This window comes from Ziziphus jujuba, chromosome 6 (genome assembly GCF_031755915.1).
Source record: "Ziziphus jujuba cultivar Dongzao chromosome 6, ASM3175591v1".
NCBI lineage: Eukaryota > Viridiplantae > Streptophyta > Magnoliopsida > Rosales > Rhamnaceae > Ziziphus > Ziziphus jujuba.
In genome coordinates, this window is record NC_083384.1 from 11,744,060 (window position 1) to 11,764,284 (window position 20,225).

The 20,225-nt window shown below is 32.1% G+C and overlaps 4 protein-coding genes across 4 annotated transcripts; all 4 read left to right on the forward strand.

Annotated features, from left to right (window-relative positions):
* The first annotated feature begins 787 nt into the window (after positions 1-787).
* LOC132804006 (7-deoxyloganetic acid glucosyltransferase-like) lies at positions 788-1,890 on the forward strand. Its single transcript, XM_060817881.1, has 2 exons — positions 788-1,178; positions 1,559-1,890. Exons 1-2 carry the CDS (start codon positions 788-790, stop codon positions 1,888-1,890), a joined length of 723 nt encoding a protein of 240 aa, XP_060673864.1.
* An 80-nt stretch (positions 1,891-1,970) lies between these two features.
* On the forward strand, positions 1,971-2,471 carry LOC132804007 (7-deoxyloganetic acid glucosyltransferase-like). The gene has a single exon (XM_060817882.1). It carries the CDS (start codon positions 1,971-1,973, stop codon positions 2,469-2,471), a length of 501 nt encoding a protein of 166 aa, XP_060673865.1.
* Positions 2,472-7,611: 5,140 nt separating this feature from the next.
* LOC132804297 (uncharacterized) lies at positions 7,612-8,674 on the forward strand. The gene is made up of 2 exons (XM_060818489.1): positions 7,612-7,954; positions 8,087-8,674. Exons 1-2 carry the CDS (start codon positions 7,642-7,644, stop codon positions 8,482-8,484), a joined length of 711 nt encoding a protein of 236 aa, XP_060674472.1. The 5' UTR covers positions 7,612-7,641; the 3' UTR covers positions 8,485-8,674.
* Positions 8,675-13,124: 4,450 nt separating this feature from the next.
* LOC132804317 (UPF0481 protein At3g47200-like) lies at positions 13,125-15,017 on the forward strand. The gene has a single exon (XM_060818537.1). The coding sequence runs from the start codon at positions 13,176-13,178 to the stop codon at positions 14,829-14,831; it is 1,656 nt and encodes a 551-aa protein (XP_060674520.1). The 5' UTR covers positions 13,125-13,175; the 3' UTR covers positions 14,832-15,017.
* Positions 15,018-20,225: the final 5,208 nt, after the last annotated feature.

Sequence of the window (20,225 nt, forward strand, 5' to 3'; positions counted from 1 at the left end):
AGGAAGGTAGGTTGGGAGGAGAAGAGCATTTGGAAATTTTGGAACAGGTCTGTGTGAGCGGAACGAAAAGGAATTTTGGGGATTTTTTTGCAATTCAATCTCAGCCGTCCGTGTCCATGGTAGGCAATCCAATGGGTATAAAATTTTGACATGTTTTTAGTCCGCACAGAAGGCATGCGGTCGGTCCCTATCCTAGAACCACTTTATATATATATATATATATATATCACAAAGTTGATTTAAGATGAAAGGTACGGAGATGAAGATGGAGGAGCAAGCTCACGTGTCTTAAAATTATTCATCCCCATACCGATGCTTGTCATGGGCCAAGTAAATAATATTGACAAATTAAATTAGTAAAATGTAACCTGAATTTTCGACAAATTAATTAACCTAAACGGCAAGACCCAAAAAAAAATTCTAAACATTAGCTAGTGTGTGACACGAGCAAATAATAAATAATATGGAAACTTAAAGACATTTCTTCTCATGGTGATCCAAACGATGAGATTTGCAGATGAAGCAGAAAAAATAGTTTATTTATATGTTGGGCAATTTTGATTTCTAGACACCTGCATCGATATCGCTATTTCAAGAATATATATATATATATATATATATTTGGAGTTGCTGTTGTATAACTAAGAGAAGTTAAGATTGAAGTTTGCGGTGGAAGGCTCTAAGGTGAAAATGGAGCAAGCTCATGTAGTGATGATACCCTTCATATTGCAAGGCCACATAAAGGTTTTGTTAAGCCTCGGAGAGCTTCCAAGCGAAGCTGGCCTTTATGTCACCTTTGTTAATACCCACCAAAACCAAGCGCTTAGCTAACCTCCAAGCCCTCACAACCCATTTTCCAAACCTTCATTTCGAGTCCATCTCCGATGGCCTTCCCGACGATCACCCTCGAACCCTTTTTCAGGATTTCTTCGAGGGGATGAAGACCAAAACTAAGCCAAACTTCAAAGAGCTTATTGTCTCCCTCAACAAAAAGTCCGAGAATAATTTGTGCCCACCAGTCACTTGTATTATTGGAGATGGAGTTATGTCTTTTCCCATTGAAGTAGCGGATGAGCTAGGGATTCCTATATTTTCATTCTATGGTACTAGTGCTCGTTTCTTATGGGCATTTTTCAATATCCCCAAGCTCGTTGAAGAGGGGCAGATTCCCTTTTCTGGTAATAATTTTCACGCATGCATGCATTTACCTATATATGTATGTTTGTAAGTACATATATCTTTCATTTCCACTTCCCAAATTTAGTTGGCTATTGGGAACAATATACTATTATTATTGTTATTATTGTTATTATTTATTATTATTTTTTGCTTATACTTGTTGGACTGCTCTTTGGTTTTAGCATTTTAAAGCTATTTTTATTGAATTCCAACTAATTATCAGCAATATACAACTATTTTATTCTCTAACAATTTTTGAAATACAAAATATATAAATATCTTATTATATTCACATCTATAAAGTTGCGGGTTTAAAACATATTTTTCTACTCTTTAATATAGAATTTGTTATAAGAATAAAAATTATTATTATTTTCAGATGACAACATGAATTATGAAATTCATAGTGTTCCAGGACTCGAAGGCCCATTAAGGCGCAAAGATTTACCAGAATTTTGCGCTTTGAAAGAAATAGACCACAATATGATTAATTTCTTTGTTGGAGAAACTTTTGCCATTACTAAAACTTCAGGTCTTATACTCAACACCTTTGACGAATTGGAAATTGATAGCGTCCAAAATGTTGCTACCAAAGGTAGCAAGCTCTACACTGTTGCACCTATCAATGCTCTTTTGCAATCTCAAATTGGACCTCGAGCTCAGTCGATTGCATCACTCGTTCTCTCTGGGATGTGGAACAAAATTGCATAAAATGGTTGGATTCACAGCCCTTAAAATCTGTTGCCTATGTGAGTTTTGGAAGCATAAGCAAATCCTCAATTTCTTAGCTAATGGAATTTTGGCATGGACTGGTTGATAGTGGTCACGCATTTTTGTGGGTAATAAGACCAGGTGCTATATTAGATGCGGAAGTGATTCCAAAGGAGCTTGAAAAGGGTCAACAAGAAAGAGGTTATGTGGTGGATTGGGCCCCGCAAGAAGAGGTTTCGGCTCACAAGGCTTTAGGTGGATTTTTGAACCCAAGTGGCTGGAACTCAATTTTGGAAAGTATTGTGGCTGGAGTTCCAATGATTTGCTGGCCTTATTCGGTCGACCATTTTATTAATTGTCGATGTGTTACTAAAGTTTGGAAAATTGGACTTGAGCTTGGAGATTGGGATAGGTTGACCATAAAGTCAACTATAAAAGAACTAATGGAAAGTAGAAGGCAGGAATTTCAGGAATCAGTTGACAAAGCAGCACAATGGGCTAAGAATTGCATTAGCAAAGGTGGATCTTCCAGCCTCAACTTAGAAAAGCTTATTAAAGACATCAAGGAAATCAAAGTTTAAAGAGTTCTGAAATAAAATGTGCGACCTGTTGTTTCAATTTACCCTTCTTATATTTTCTGTTAAGAAAATATTTGCCAGTTAAGGTCATTATCATGACCAATAGTTGTATTGGTGAAATAACATACAGTAATAAATAAATAAACCCTTTACATCCATATAATTTATATTTATTTAATGTGACATGGTTTTAATGGTAAAGAAGATTTTTCTGCTTCCAAATTATCAATGGTAAAATCTTTTACAAATGAAAAACATTTTACCATTGAAATTTACACCTTGTCTCAAAATAGATGAAAGGCTACGAGTTGCGCTTTTACCTCTTCAAATATTGCTTTCTGGTGTGTTTTTTGACTCACATGTAAACTTTATCAAAATTAGGCGGAGTAGGTTTGGTATGACACCATCAAGGTATGATACTAGATATATTTAGCTTCAAATTCAAATCTTTTTAGGCCATATAACTTATCTATTTGAGTTGAATGGTAATCCTATAATATATTTATTAAACGAATGCACTATTTATTTTAATTTAAGTTTTTATTTACAACATAACTTTATAAATATTTTTTAATCGAACTCAATTAATAAACAAATCTAGCATTTGTCATAATATTTATGTCAACATATTTATTTCCATTTATGAACTTCATAAAAATAGTTTAAATCCACCACTCTATTAGAATTTTAATAAAAAAACTATGCTAACGCCCCTGACACTTAGTTTTTATATTCCAGAAAAAAATATTTATTTTTTGGGGCCCTCCCCTTCAAAACTTTGAAATATTATCTTGGTTCGGGTTCTTTTTATTAATATTTTAATGGTAAATCTTGGTTAGTTTCTGTGCATTTTCTTTTTTATTTTTTGGTCCTTGCTTGAACCTAGGACCTCACATATGGAGGAAAATGTCCTCCTTAATTTTCGTTCAAATTTCAATTTGCCCCTAATTATTTGGGCAATACTCCCTTGACAAAATGTACTAACATTTCCATAACCTGACTTTCCAAGATTCCAACATCCGTGCCACCGCGAAAAACACCATCACGGTTTAATGCTTTTATTACAGTCTTTGCACAGAGTATGAGAATATGATTCTTCTAGATCATCAACCCCTACTGCTAGACCCTGACAGAGATTTAAGAGACTACTGATCATCTCATTCTGGTTCTTCTTCCGATTGCTGATTATAATTCCTTTCTGCATAAGGAGTTCAATATACGATGATGAACATATAAGATCACGTAAGAAGAAAGCATATGAAGCAAAGTAACATGATTTACCAAGTTCGCTGCATTGCTCCACAGCAATTAGTTTCCTGAGAAAATGACATAGTACTTTACTTTCCTTACAAAATGATATTTGCAACAAGTTTAATTTATTACTTTGTTCATTTTTAATCTTGAGCTCGATCCCAGCCTCTTCGATTTCTCTGGCACAGTATCTCAATCTCGTATACCCCAAATTGCCTTCTGTACGGATTTAATAGAATTTATGAAAAATGTCGAGGAAATTCTTGAAAGATGAAAATTTCTTATTGATTTCATTAGGGCTAAAGCAGAAGTATGGGGTTAGAGAAGAAAGAGTGAGCAAGCTCGATAAGTGACTTCTCATGCCAAGGTTTCTTCTTCTTATTATTATTATTTTGTTGATGTTGAAAGCCATCTAGGGATTCGAATTCCGAACTTTTAAAAAAAAAATAATAATAATGGTGACTTTATCATTAAATTGTTCATGTTTACATAGGGACTTCAATTTGATTATTTCAAACAAAGGCTCGAGAACAAAAAGAGGGAATTGATTCTCAAATCGTGTTAAATCATGCCTGGTTAATGAAAGAATTAAACCTTATTAAGCTTGGTTTTACACAAGTATTAGAACTAATCAAAACACAATAATTTGTTCAAAATGATTATACCAATTACCAAAAAACAAAGTCAAAAACACTTTCCAAACCATATATATATATATATATATATTGATTTATAAGATAAAAAATAAAAAAATAAGAAAACTTAAAACATGCCTTCAGAGTTAGAGAATTACTTTATGAGCTTCAAGCAAGATTGCTGCGGCTATTGTTCCATTCAAAATGCCATAGATACCTACAAAATATGTTTAGTTCAAGGAATTGCAAGAAGACCTATAGAACCTGCTCTTTTCTCTCTTCATTGCGCTAGAACACCCCACACAATTGGAGAGCAATTTCAACACCTTAAAATCCCTCATTAAATGACACCTCATCACACACATTAATGGGTCATTGGGCTTAAACTATAGCGTTGGTCTTCATCAAGAAATGCTCCATAACCATAAATCAATAACAGACATTGCTTAATGGGGCAACAATGGGTCATTGGAGAAAGAGGCCCAAATGCTTCAAGCATTAGACCAAAAATTTGTCCAAGCCAATTACAGGACGCAAGGCAAAAGTAATGGGACACAATAATAATTAGGTAGGGTGAATTAATATAATGATTATAGTATGTCCATATCAATATTCTAACAGGAGCTCAATTGTTATTGGAAAGTGGATCCCAATCATTACCTAGATCAGCAGGTCTTCGAACTGAATTAGATGATGATGATGAAGAATCATCGAGCCTCAGAAAAAGTTGTAACAGAAAACAACTATCAACCACCAACATTATCTCCGCAAGTTTTTGAGACTTCAAACTATCCATCCTTCCTGCATAGGTTGCACGTACTACCTCATCTATTCGCAACATATGGCTTGGCCGCACTTGTCTAAGAATTTTTCTGGATCAGATATTCGTTCAAGAAGACAGATCGAACATATAGTACCACATCAGCATGTACAACATCAATTAATCAGTGCCATATAAATTTAATCATAGGAAACATAATATGACATTAAATTACATGTAAAATTTATTGAATGCTTATAAATGGTCCATTAAACAATATCATTCATTTATATTAGTTGTTTGTTTCTTCAAGAACACACGGAAAGGGAAAAATAATTCATGGGACTGAAACACAGATGACGATGACCAAGACTTCTTAATTTCCAAGCACGTTGTACATATGAATGGCTCCAAAATAAATAAAAGAAATTTGTTAATTTTGTTGGTGATCCATCATCATCGGTCCGAAATGATATGCATTCATCAGTACCAGACAAATAGCGGAGAAAATCTTAAAGCATTAACTTTATTAAATCAACCAAGTTTTAAATTTGTAAATAATTGAATATTTTATTTGCATCCTCTAAAAACATCTCTAATAATAAATATTATTTTGCTATTAGTATTTTTAAAATTTAGCATTATCATGAGCTATACAGTAATAAAAGTTAATGCCATTGCTAAATTTTAAAATAGATTCACCAATAATGTATGTTAAAAGATAGCATTTGAGAAGATAGCATTATTAAATTATAAATATTATGAATTAGTAACAGGATCCATTTTTACCGATAAAAAGGTATAATTAAAATAATTTTAAGTTTAAAATGTTAATGGAACCAGTGATGAAAATATTGATATTGATGGAAATATCGAAAGTATAATTTTATAAAAATATCGATGGAAATATCGATAAAATTATGGAACGATAAATATTTAATTTAAAATATAAATTTTTACATATAAAATAATTAATATATAAAAATAATATAAAAATACAATCATTGCAATATGATAATAATAAAATAGTTTATAAATATTAAAAATTATTTTAAATAAAAAAATATAATGTTTGTTAGCATAAAAATATAAAAATTTTACAAATTATACTAAAATATATGAAATTTTTAAATATAATTTATAATATATTATTAATATCAATTTCCGTTTAAGTTAGACTTCGACTAACTTGCATAATATATTAAAAACAATAATCCATTTTCTTAAAGTCTTAAACTAATAAAAACTGAGTTATTATTTTTTTGAAATATTAATTTCACTTTTGTATTAAAATTTGCAATTTTTTTCCATTTGCAATGGCATTATAATTATGCAACTTTTTTTTAAAAAATTTTTAAAAAATAAGCAACTTAAAGTTGCTACCTTTTCCAACTTTTCCAACGGGCCAACTTTTCCAACGGGCCAATAAAAAGGATCTTTAGTCAACTAGAGCAATACAGTGAAACCCAAAATAGAAAGTTTAATGGATCAATTCAATCTGGAGCCCATATGATACAATTGATTGGATTGGTAGATATTATGAGTCCAAAATATATATATATATATATATGGGGGTGTTTATTGGTAAAAAGATTTTTTTTATTGATAAATTTGAATACTATTTATTTCTTTTTTAACTTTTTGTTCTTTTACAAGATTGGTAAGGTCACTACACTGGTAACCAAAAAAGAAATCGAGAGAGACTGTGAGAGGGGTACACGAAAACCAAGTCATGCATTAATTGAAACATTGATGGAGCACACCTGTCACCCAATCTTTCTCTCCAGTCTCACCGCCATGTGAAGTCTGTTCTCTCCGGCTTTCTCTTCCAAGCCTCTCCAAAGTCTAAACAAAGCATCGATCAGACCCAAACCTCTCACTCTCATTTTGCCTGGTTCTCTGTTTTTCTCCATAAAAAATGGCTTCTCCGAGTGTTTCTAAGCTTCTAGCCATTTCCACAAATATCGGGGATATGTCCAAAAGCTAGAAAAGCTAGACAACCGAAATTTCTATTAATTTCCACAATTATTCCGAGATTTTCACCGATTTCAACCGGCAACGGCGACATTTTACGACAACGTCGATATTTCCGCGATACCTCTGACAGATATTTCTTTACCCCCTCTATCGGTGTTTATGGTAATGGATACTCAATAATGTCGACGAAATGTCGGTGGTATCGTCGACTTTTTCTTCCTTGGATGGAACCAATTTATTCTTGTTTTTATCAATTAAAAATAATAGTTAAAACTTATATTAATAAATGTGTAAGTCCCACTGGTTTTATTACAATGGGGTCCACAATCAAAATTTGTAAATTGCAAATTTTGACAAATGCATGCGGCATGCCAGCGGTGGGTCCAACGCTTTTTTTTAACGCTGACTATGACTTTGCAAGTGGGAGTACACTTTCGGAAGTGGGCCATGGGTGTTGATATCAAGTAATAAAACAAACATAAACATAAAATAAAAAATAAAAAGTCTATAAATAGTGATATTAGAAAAGTCGATGCTCTAGGAGATCCTCATGATGGATAAGAAGAGGAAAATTAACACTTTCAGAAGTCATGCTGAAGAATGGTTACAGCATCCTTCTTCTGCATCATCAGCGTCTACTTGTGAGATCTCTGAAACTGATGAAAATTATAATCAGGAAAAGAGACAGAGACTGATCAATCGAGAAGATCATAATGATTCTTCTCCACCATCATCATCTACTTGTGAGATCTCTGAAACTGATGAGAAACCCAATGAGGAAGAGGATAAGAATCTCAGTCAAGATGATCATATTACCCTCGGAACCGACACGCCTAATCCTGAAAGAGAAAGGCCTATTAATGGTAAAAAGTGATCAATCTCACTTCCATATTTTACAATATTTTCCACTGAATTAATTACACCATTTTTTCTTTTTCTTTTTTAAAATTTCTAATATATCATATTGGTTGGTTATAATTAATTGATATTATCAGGTAGTAGTACTGGAGGTGGGAAAAAACTAGAGTATGATCAACAACATGATTTGATCCCGGTTGGTAGACTCTTGGAGGAAGCTATGTCGTCTAATGGACTATCCGAAGAGCTCAAGAATTGTCTGGAGCCGAGAATTGTTGGAAACTTGAAGCAACTATTGGAAAAAGAAACAGAACCAAACATAGAGGAGGTTGGACTCATGAAGATAGCTCGAATGGCGTACCTGTTGCAACTTATTAGTCCATTCAATGATGACATTGACAAGGCTGGTAAAGCAGTGAGGTTGTTGCAGGAAGGACTTTGTCTACTCGATGAAGCCAAAGGCCTCTTACGTTCTGTCGTTAACAAGTTAGATTTTAATTATTTGCGCTTGGAAGGGGCAGAGGAATTATCTTAATTTTTCTTTTTTTTTTTTAATTGCTTCCGAGAAAAAGGTTTAGGAAAACCTATGGTGATAAATTGGAGAACCATTGGCCTTGTTTTGGTTCTCGTATTGCTGGCTGGATTACGATTCGTCTTGTGAGATGTCAGAGTTTTTATTTTCAGCAATAAAATGAGTAAAACATCTTGTTTTTGCTCTTTGATTCTACGGATGTGTCCTTAGCCTTAATATATATATATATATATATATATATATATGTCAGAATTTTTATTTTCTTCAGTAAAATGAGTAAAACATCTTGTTTTTGCTTTTTGATTCAAGAGATGTGTTCTTGTTTTTGCTCTTTGATTCAAGAGATGTGTCCTTGGCCTAAAATAAATTGAAACTAATAAAAGCAAACAAAATATATAATAAACGAAGCTTTAAAAGATAAATGCAATTAAATATAAATTGATAATACAATGATATTTATCATTTGATAATTTTACTTGTTTTTTTAATAGATTAGCTGGAATTCCTATAATTACCTTTGTTAATGTAGCTTTTGGGATTATCACGCAGGCAGCAAAAAAATTCATCTTCTCTATAATAATAATAATATTACAAGACTATTCTCTATATTCCTTAAGTGTCTCACCTATAGCCACCATAACCTTTTTCTTTTGACTTTTGATACTAGGATGAGAGATATACTCACACTTTAACTTGGAGTTTTGCCCAAAGTTAAAGAGTGGTTTACCACTACGTTGTCCGTGGTAGATACATATAGGCAAAATCTAAACCACCCAAATCAAATTAATTAAAAACTTTTAGTTGTTGCAAATAATAGCTTGCCGTCCTTCACCAACTTAACAAGATAATCGAGGTGTTCTTTATACATAGGAGATACATAGAAAACAAAAATAGAAAAGAGTAGAAAATAAATTATTTAAATTTTTTATTTAGATGATTCAAAATGAGATGGGAAGGAAAAGGAAGGAATTAGTTCTTTTATTTTTAATCAAGTTTGTTTTCCTTTCATTCAAAAATTGATAGAAAATGGATGGAAAAGAAAAAAAATTTAATGGATTTTTTAATATTCTAAAATTATTCACATTATTACTGTGTGATAATATTTATTGCTTTTTTTTTTATGTCTTTTCCATTCATTAATCATCTAAACAACAATTATAACAAATGCTTTTTTTTCTTCTCCTCATTAAACATTTCCTTTCCTTTCCTTTTTTATCTTCAACCCAGACAAAGTAAAATTTTTAGTTAATTGCTAAAAGTTAAAAAAATAAATAAACAAATGCAAAATCAAAACCATTTTTGACGATTAAAAGAATCAGAATCATTTTTTTAGAAAAAAAATTATCTATGCCATTATCAATGTCTATAATAATAGTCAATTTATTAACATTCAGTCATTTCCAGTTCATCTCAAATAATATATATTTAATGTCTTTCTTTTTCACTGAAATAGCATCCTTTTTTTCTGTTTTTTTAATTATATGTTAGTCTGTTAGATGAGCTTAATAATATGTTAATTTGTATCTTAATTATGACCAATGGCAAAGATAATTACATCATTTTATGTACGTATATGGTACAAATGCATGGGTCCCTCATTTGCATGTGCACTCGTGCTTTCATACTTTTAACTTGCATCATTGTCACATCTTCGTCAGAATTTCACCCACACCACAAAGACCATTGACTTTTACGGATGGATCAGATCTTGAAAGTCAATAGTCAATGCTCAATAGTAGATTAGCAGTTGGTTTGGTATTTTTTAATACAAAACAGATCGGGGTTGCCTTTTTTTCTGTGCAACGTGCTATTTTAAATAAAATTAGAAGAAAATAACAAATATTAAAATGAAAAAGATAATAAATTATACATGAAATGCAAATCTAACTATAACCAAACAATTGCAAAAGATTCTAGAGAATTTCCAATTTCAAGGGTTTTTTATTTTTTTATTTTTAAAAACTTTTTTTTTATACTATACCTTATAAAAAACTTTCAAAACAAACTTAACACAAGATCATAGTAAATAGTAGAAAATATGTAATGAGAGTGGATTTGTAAAGATAAAAATGTTAATAAGAAAATAAATTAGCAAGATGGTAATAAATAATAGAATTAAAAGAAATGTAAAAGAAATAAACCAAAATTAAAATATTAAGATTTATTGATGAAGAAATTAATCATGTATACAATAAAAACAAATAACAATGATCCAATAAATTGAGAAACAACAAATAGATCAACTAATCAAAACAAAATGAATTAAGGAGATAAAAACACTTTGATGCTAAGAACTTTTAATGGATAAATGAACTACAGGTATAACAAAATAAGATCTTATTAGGAGAAAAATTCTATCGAGTGTTTGATCTATAAAAATGTGTCTAGAAGAGGTCTGATTATTCTTGCTCCAATGCTTATTTATAGGCCATGGCACTTGATAAGGAAAACTTCACGTCTTCGTATGGCAATTCTCTGATGGAGACAAAACAATTCCTCTATAATGATATTATTTCCAATTAAAGCAATACTTTCTATTTTATTTAAATCAATTTGAAAAATAATCATGTATGATCGTTAATTAACACTGATTATCAAATACTGATTATAAATAATCAATAAAACTCTGACCTTATTCAGACCATTAGTTACTCTTAAAAGTATTAATTGTCCTTAAAATGAATTAGTAACCTTATTCAAACTTTTAAATTACTCCAATTACCATTTAAAATGCAATTATTATTAGTAAAAATAATAATAATGATGATGATGGGAAAAATATATATGGTCAAAACATTACCCGTCATTTTTGTATTTTATTTGTTAAAAAATAAGTAATAAAATGAAGTGACTTTTAAGAATTGCCCATTATAATTTGCTACCTTGCAAAGTTCAAATTCTTCCATATCTTTTTACCATGGCCAAATGCTTCCATATAGGTAAACTGGCACGGACACATCGTGGCTGATAAAACTTCAAAAAAACGAAAACACCACCGCCACACACCCGCCCCCCCCCCCCCCCCCCCCCCCAACACACAAAAAAAAAAAAAAATAATACAGCTTACCAATTACCAAATGATACATGCATTAACCTAAGCAATTTCAACAATGAATGCATATACATATAATTAATTAATCATACACTTAATTCATTGGAATTGACTACCTGAAGATGGTAGTTTAGACTTTAGAGAAAGAAAACCCTCAAACCATCATAATTACATATTAGAAGTTTTTATCCAAATTTTGACAAACTTCGTTATTGTTTCTCGAATAATCCGATATTATAATGCCCGTGTGAAACATAGCATATTTGCAGGAGATAATTTTTTTTTTTTTTTTGGGTAAAAAATGGGTGGAACCTTTTGACTTTCAAGGGATTTATGTATTAGGAATATTTTTGAGATCCGTCACTTGCCATCTTTCTACCCGTGATTTGGAAAGCCAAGGATATCACAAGCTCAGTAAAAAATATCGTTGAATAATAAGAATAAAAAAAAAAATTGAGAAAGAACGGCTTTCCTTGTTTAGAACAATAGAATTAAGGGTTAATTTTATTTACTTCCTCTTATGATATTTGATTTAAATATAATTTAATATCTTGAGGTTTAAAAAATATTATTTTTCTTCCCTTTAGATTTTAAAATCTTCATTTTTCTTCCCTGTTACTTCATGCATATCTCTATATAATTTCATCTATAAAAATATTAATTGTAATTTTTCAAATTTAAAAAATTAAAGTGAAATTAATACAACCTCAAAAAGTCTAAATGAAATATTTTCATAATTAAAAAAATACTAGTTGACCAGAAGAAAAATATTTATAAAAGACTCGATACTAATATACAAATATGAAAGAAGTCGACTTATAAAAGACTGGATACTAATATACAAATATGAAAGAAGTCGACTATAATCTAAAATATATATATATATATATATATATAGATCTATATGTATACTAGAAAGGCATAAAATAAAATTGATCGTTTCCGAATTGTCGCCCACCTGGCTCTTACATTGACTGATCTAGTTGTTTGACAATAAGAAAAGACCAGCGCATATTGTACTATCAGCCACCAAGGGGGGCGGCATAAGCCCATATGAAACTTACCAAATCTCGAATTTTAATTTTAGAATTCGCAACGTGAAGAATTACGGCTTCCCGTCCATTTGTAAAAATGAGATGATTCTATGATTAAAATCGTTGTATATAAACTAAAAATAATAATAATATTTTTTTGAAAAAAAAATTAAAAATATTGATTTTTCCTAAATGTGTGAAAAAAAAAACTAATGCTTTTTAAAATTTTTTTCTAAATAAGATCAATTTTTTCCTAATCCGTATACAACGGATCCACCATAAAAGAAGTATATATATATATATATATATCTATATTTATTTATTTATATATTCTAGAAAGTCCTAAAATTAAATTGATCGTTTCCCAATAGTCAGCCAGCTTGCTCTTATTGACTGATCTACTAGATTACTATTACTTGATGTTTAACAATAAAAAAAGAAAAAGAAAAAGAGCATTTAATGTACTGTCAGCCACCGTAGGGGCTAGGTTAAACTGAGTTCTATTACTCTAGTGAAATTCATCAACCATTTTCAGCTATGTTTCAAAGGCTATATTTTCTTTGAACCAAACACAATTTTTTGTTTTTATTTGTAACAATTTTTTTGGGATGATCTTCCCTAAGTTTCTACAGAAGGAAATGTCAGATCAGAAAAGCATGAGCATGAAACAAAAGCGAGAGCTTCTGCGACTTACTTCAGAGGAAGATGAACTACAAAATACAGTGTGGATGAAATCTGTGAAGGTGACTTTGGGTCTTGTGGGGAAGGAGTCATCCATAGCAAGCATTTACAGTGTTCCAAACCAACTAAGAAACTCCAACAACGATGCTTTTAGTCCTCGGCTTGTCTCAATCGGACCAATTCACCGTCTTAAAGATGGTCTACTTCCTATGCAAGCTCACAAATGGGTTTATATGCTCGATCTTCTTCAACGAACACCCAAACCGGAAGAATGCTTAGACTCGTGCAGCAAATTCTTGTTGCAAATAGATATGATGGTTCGTGCAAGCTATGCAGGACGGGTGGATAATTTGAAGGCTCATGAACTTGCGGACATAATGCTGGTTGATGGTTGTTTTCTATTACAACTTTTTTTGAGGTTTGATGAACATTCATCGTCATCATCATCTTCAGCTCCAAAACCTGCAGATCAAGATGATGACTGGGACCCACTTTTCAAGAACGATGGAGCTTCATCACGTTCAATTCTTCCATTAATCAGGCATGATTTAACACTTTTTGAGAATCAAATCCCTCTCTTTGTTCTCGAGCATTTATTTGATTTAATCAAATCCTCTCTTAAGGAGAAGAAGAATCCCTCGTCGCCGTCCTTGTGCAAACACGAACAGCCTAATGATAAAGCCACTTCAAGTACTTCCTCGGAAAAAGGTCCAGAATTCAAATCCGCCGACAACGATGGCCTTCAACATCAACAAAATAATAATAATAACGAGGAACCTAATTGGCATAAGAAGTCAGTTATGGAGCTTGCTCACTCTTTCTTCTCCTCCCCATATTTCTGTTCTAACCCTGATAAATTCGATGAGAAATATTCACATTTCAAGAATTTCCTGGACGTTTTTCACAAATCCTATTACATCCCCAAGGAAGGGAAGCGAGTTGGGTGTACGAATACCACGAAATTGGGATACTGTGCCAGAGAAATCGAACAGGCTGGGATCAACATCATCAAGATGAAAAAAGAAGCAGGTAAAAAATTGAACTTGTTGCAAATATCATTTTGTAAGGGAAGAAAAGAACTACGGATTCCACCACTGAAAATTCAGCAAACGACAGAGTCGTTTATCAGGAACCTAATTGCTCTGGAGCAATGCGGCGAACTTGGGAATTCATGTAATTACTTTACTTCATATGCTTTCTTCTTACGGGATCTTATATGTTCATCATCGGATTTAAAACTTCTTATGGATAAAGGAATTATAAAATCCAACAATCCGGATGACCAGAATGACATCAGTAGCCTCTTGGATCTTTTTCAAGGTCTAACACAAGGGGTTGATAGTCTAGAAGAATCCTGGTTTGGCACTCTGTGCGAGGACTTGAATGAAAGCATTAAACCGTGGTGGTGTTTTTGGCGGTGGCACAGATGTTTGGAATCTTGGAAAGTCAGGTTATGGAAATATCACCTCATCTTGTTGAGGGAGTACTGCCCAAATCCATGGAGAATAACCCAAATCTTCGCTGCCTTTCTAATTCTGCTTTTCACTGGCCTGCAGACTTTCTATACAGTGTCTTCTAGCTAGTTCTTTCAGTTTCTCAATTATGATCCTTAATTCCTATCTATTTAGTAGATCTTCAACCCACTTGCGTGGAGGCTTGGAGAATACTTATGGAAAATATTGTAGCAAAATGTATCAAATTCTTGTTTTGCTAAATTGAAAAGAACTGTGTTTCAGCTCTGTGTTTCAACTCTGTTTCATCTTGCTCCAGCAAGCAATAATACAACAGCTGCAGTTTCTAATACTTCTTTTGATGCTGAGAGCAATGAGAAGTTGATGAATGATAGTCAACATGTGTCTAGTGTCTCTAATAAAATGGCTGTGTTCAGAGCCATACTTCAATTGATCAACCTGCTTTCTACAAGAATCAAATCCTCACTGACAAAGAAAGGTAGAACAAGGACTAATCCTTACTTACACTTAAATGTATGTTAGTGCTAATTAGAATTTGTTAAGCAACTATCAATTAATGGATAAAAAGTTAAAAAAAAAAAAAAAAACATTTGCACACACACCAAATCAAACACATTTGATTTTTTTTTTTTTCCCAAAGAATGTATAGTTATTTAAAATGCTTAATAAATTTTTAACAACATTGCAAATAATCAAATTGGACACAATTAAATAGAAAAGAAAAAAATCAAAACGTTGTCAAGGGCACCTCAATCTCTTGGACTTGAATTCCGAACCTCCGAGTCTATAAGTAATCATATTAGAAAAGTCCTTTATCTTGGGGCAGAGCTCTCTTGAGGTCATCATGGATAATAGTGTCAAGGACAGGAAAACGAACCGTTTTAATTACTGCAATAAAATGAGTACAACAACTTGCTTTTGCTTCTTGATTAAAGGGATATCCTTGGCATTTTTTATTTTTTTTTTCAGTTCAAGGTCCCAAAAAAAAAAATAAAAAAAATCAGTATTATTATATATTCTACGTGCACAAAACTTTATAAATTTAGATTCTTTGCTTGTTGACGTTTAAATTTTTAATTACATATTATTGATTATTTTGTAATAGTTCAATTAACAATGACCATTACCATTGCTAATAACTTTTATCCAACAATGATCACCACAGGTTATGGATCCAATCAGTCATGAAGCTAAAAAATTCTCTCCCACTTTATCATATTTAAAAAAAGAAAAATGACCCCAAAAAAAAAAAAAAAAAAAAAAAAAAAAAAAAAGAGAGAAAAATTTACTATTTCACCTACAGTCCTTAGTTTCATACCCATAGTCACAATGTAAACCACACCAATAAATTTTAAGCCTTTTAATTGATTACCAAAAAATTAAATAAAGACTTTTAATTGAATGCTAAAAAAGTTTTAAATATACACAAAACTAAAAACCATTTTAAACGGTTACCAAGCATTTGAACTTGTGCTTTCACCCACCAAATATCGTCGCCATCCTGGGTAGGCTTTCACCAACTAGGCTACATTACCATTGACTTTTTAACAGTTTGAAGTTCAGATCCCGAAAGTCAACAGTCAATACAAGTAAATTAGAATATGAAACTAGCCAAAATTAGCTGTTCGATGCAAGTAAAAAATCACTTAAATAAGTCATATTGACTACTAAAATTTGCATGCATAACTTGTGATGCCCTAGAGAACAATGTCAAGCTTCCTAATTATTATTATTATTATTTTAAAGGGAAATATTGAAATAATTCATCTTTCGAGTTTAAATAACTTGATAATATACCCACTAAATAAGTATTAGGTATATTCGTCTATTAATTTAAGCACTATTGTTTTAAACAATAATTATTTCACATATTTTGTTCTTTGAAATTAATGCACATTCATTTAAGTTGACTTTAGATTTTAAACTCTAGATTAACATTACTGTCAATGTATTTCTCAGTATTACTTGCTTACTGTATTCATCACAGAAACAATCTACTGACAATGTCAACACTCTTATATATATATATATATGTGTGAGATTTAAAATTTTAATCATCCAATAATAAAATTAACTATTGTGTCAAAAAAAAAAAATCCGGTATTTCAGCTACCGGCCTTATAAGTATCGTCACCGCATCTATAAGCACAATCTCAACCCTACAAATCAAGTTTAACATTTTCACAAATAATAATAATAATAATAATAAAAAAAAACCTATCCTGTCCTTATCGACTTAGTGTCATACCTATATGCAGAATCTAAACCACACAAATCAACTTTAAGAATTTAATTAGTTGAGTGCTATAAATTTTCAAAATATAATAGATAAACATAAAATTAACATCACATTTTATTGGGTTAAACAAAAAATGGGGCTTATTTTAAAAAAAGAAAAAAAGAAAAAAAAAGAAGCAAACTCCTTTTTCCCGTTACATCACGTCTATAATGATAGCCACTTTAACATTCATACATGCATATTTAGCTATTTAAATTCATAATTGTCTCTTAAATAAGCTAATTTTTAAATCTTGTATACAGAATTGAATCTTTCGATGATCAATCAGCCACAGAATGAATGAAAAAAGAGAACCCATATCTGACGTTTTGGTTCTCCTTTGCATGTGATTCGTGCTTTTATAGAATCATACTACAATTTATTCAGGAAAAATTAGGTACCACGATGATACTACGTCATTCATCACTCGTCACCCTCACTGGGGTCATCCATGGCCTATACAATGCAAGTATTTTTCCACGTCCTAAGCAGGCTTTCACCAGCTAATTTTTTTTTTTTATTATTATTATTATTATACTAAATCTAGAACTTCTCACATAAAAAAGTTGTGAATATAACCACTGACTGTTTTTATTAAATTTAATAGATAGATCGGACCTTGAAAGTCAACAGTCAATGATTCAGTAGCAGTAAATTACTAAATTATAATATGGAACTGGTCGGACTACTTGTTCGACGAAAGTATAAAAATCACTTGAAATAATCCATTGACTAAAAATTTTGCATGCATTGTTGTGCTGCTCTACCGGATAATTAATATCATCCACGTTCGTTTAATTGTTTTTTCATTCTTATTTTTTTATTGGAGATCTACTCGACAGATTGAATAATAAATTCAAATGCAAATATATATCAATATATATATATATATATATATTAACGGATACCTACTAAAAAACTATTAGATATTTTTAATTAGTCAATTATACAAAGTCTACTAAGAAAGAATGCGAGCACATGGTTAATTTTTATGTTTCAGTTTTGATTATAGCATATATATATTTATACTATTTTAAGTAAAGTATAATACAATATAATATATATATATATATTTTTTTTCCTGAAAATATAATATATATATGTAACATCCTCTCCCAAAGTAAATCGGAATTTTTGCATGTTGATCGAGGTTGACCGTTGGCCGAGAAGGTCAAAATTTTGACTTTTTGTTCTGGATGGAATTTTACGTTGATCGAAGCATCATTTCAAAGTACGTATCGTCCCGAGTTTGTAGACTAGTAGCACGACGAAATCGGAGCTACCGTTTGAAAGTTATGCGCAAGGTAAATTGTGGTCCAAGCTGTCCAAGGGTGCCAAGTTTGACTTTTTATTTATGTAGAATTTCGATTTGACTTTTGAATGGTTGTAAAGTACTTGTCGATACGAGTCTATAGACTAGTGGCACGCCTAATTTGGACACTCGGTTAAAAAGTTATGGACTTGCAAAGTTTTTCAGATATAGTATTATTTTATATTATTTTTAATTAAATGGTGTTATTGTGAAAAATATGCGCCACATGTCAAAGCCTTCAACTTTTCCCATGAGTGGACAGTGGCACCCACGGGATAGCCTCTTATTGGCTCAAACCCGTGTGTGAGTCGTGCAACCGGAGAGAGAGAGAGAGAGAGAGAGAGGAGGAGGAGGAGGAGAGAGAGAGAGAGGCCACCACCCTCCGTTCACCGTCCTCCACCTTTTTCACCCATACATGTGCCCCACCAGCACCTTACTCCTTCCATTTTCGGCCAGCCCACCAAATCTCGCAGCCACTGCGCCCGGATCGAGACTTTTTCCAGCGGTGGCGCCGATTGCTTCAAACCCAAATTTCTCACCAATCCGGCCTCCGTTTGCCTCACCGTCGGTCCTATCTGTTTGCCCATCCTCTGATCTACACCTCCTCCAAAAATCACGACCAGTGGCCACCAGACGTGCCACCGGCAGTGACGTGACCACGGCGGTTCGTTGGGAAATCGACTTTCGAGGCGAGTTTCCAGTTGCACCGCCCATCCTTTCCCACTAGTTTCGACCCCCTGAATCCAGATCTGAGGTCGATTTCCTCCAACTTGCGGCGCTTGTGAGGTCCGAGGATCCAAAACCCGATACCTTTCCGATGAGATTCCGACCACCTTGGATCTGATATCCAAAAAGTGAGACCAGATTCGTAATCCTCGTTTCACAAGCTTCGATTCAGTACATTACTCGTAAATTTTGGTCGTCGTTTGTGTTCGCTCCCTAGGTATCCATTTGGGAGTTACCTGATTAAAATAATTAGTTTTGTGTACTGTAGATATTTTAGGTGCACGTGTGAGTAGTGGAGTTGATCCTGCAGAGGATCTCAATTGATACATGTCCTTGAGCTGAGTGACCCACCTTTAAAACTATTTTGGGATGATTAATTATATTTATTTTGTGTTAATTTAATATTTAGAAAATATGCTTATGTGATGGAATTTATTTATAACTGTGGTAAATTGTATTTTATATATATATATATATATATACTTATTGATGCTAAATGAAAGTTTGGTTTATTAAAAAATTCTTTATTATTATTATTATGATTTAATTGAATTTATTACGCATGAGCAAGGTGTTTTCATTTAATTAATTGTATTTGAATTTTAATATTATTTTTGGGCATGATTCAATTTTAAATATTTCAAGAAAAGTATTGATTTAAGTTTGGTGCTTTTAAATTATATAATTATGCCCTTGAAATATTATTTGATTGATTTTATGATTTGGGAAAAATTATTTGTATATTATTATTGGTGGATTTATGTTGGAGATATTAAAGAAAAAATGTGGGATTGTGAATTTGAAAAATTGTATGATTCCCACAGTGAGTTTCGTAAAAATTGTTATTTTAAAAATAATATGATTATTTGTTTTAGACACACTCATACAGTATTGGTATTCTGTATTGTGTATGTGGATGAGCGCGCAAGTTATAATGTCTCCCGTGAGTTGCCATCGGATCGAGGGCAGGCAAGTTTGATATTGGCCATAAGCTGCCCCCCTCCATGGCTGGGATGATGGTTTAAGCAGCGGTGCTATCGGGACGCCGAAGTGATCGTATGCAAGTTTCTCTCTTTAACCTCCTGCCAGACGATGCTCAGGACACTGGGTATCGTAGGGCGTCACTGGTATATAGTGTGGTGCATCAGTATTATTTTTCTGATATAAATTTCAAATCCTAAAGTTTTAA

Excerpts from the sequence above, each read along its gene's own strand:
- LOC132804007 (XM_060817882.1), top strand. The coding sequence starts at position 1,971 with ATGGAATTTTGGCATGGACTGGTTGATAGTGGTCACGCATTTTTGTGG.
- LOC132804297 (XM_060818489.1), top strand. The coding sequence starts at position 7,642 with ATGATGGATAAGAAGAGGAAAATTAACACTTTCAGAAGTCATGCTGAA. Across the intron at positions 7,955-8,086 it reads AAGAGAAAGGCCTATTAATG|GTAGTAGTACTGGAGGTGGG; the intron begins GTAAAAAGTGAT and ends TGATATTATCAG.
- LOC132804006 (XM_060817881.1), top strand. The coding sequence starts at position 788 with ATGTCACCTTTGTTAATACCCACCAAAACCAAGCGCTTAGCTAACCTC. Across the intron at positions 1,179-1,558 it reads GGGGCAGATTCCCTTTTCTG|ATGACAACATGAATTATGAA; the intron begins GTAATAATTTTC and ends TATTATTTTCAG.
- LOC132804317 (XM_060818537.1), top strand. The coding sequence starts at position 13,176 with ATGATCTTCCCTAAGTTTCTACAGAAGGAAATGTCAGATCAGAAAAGC.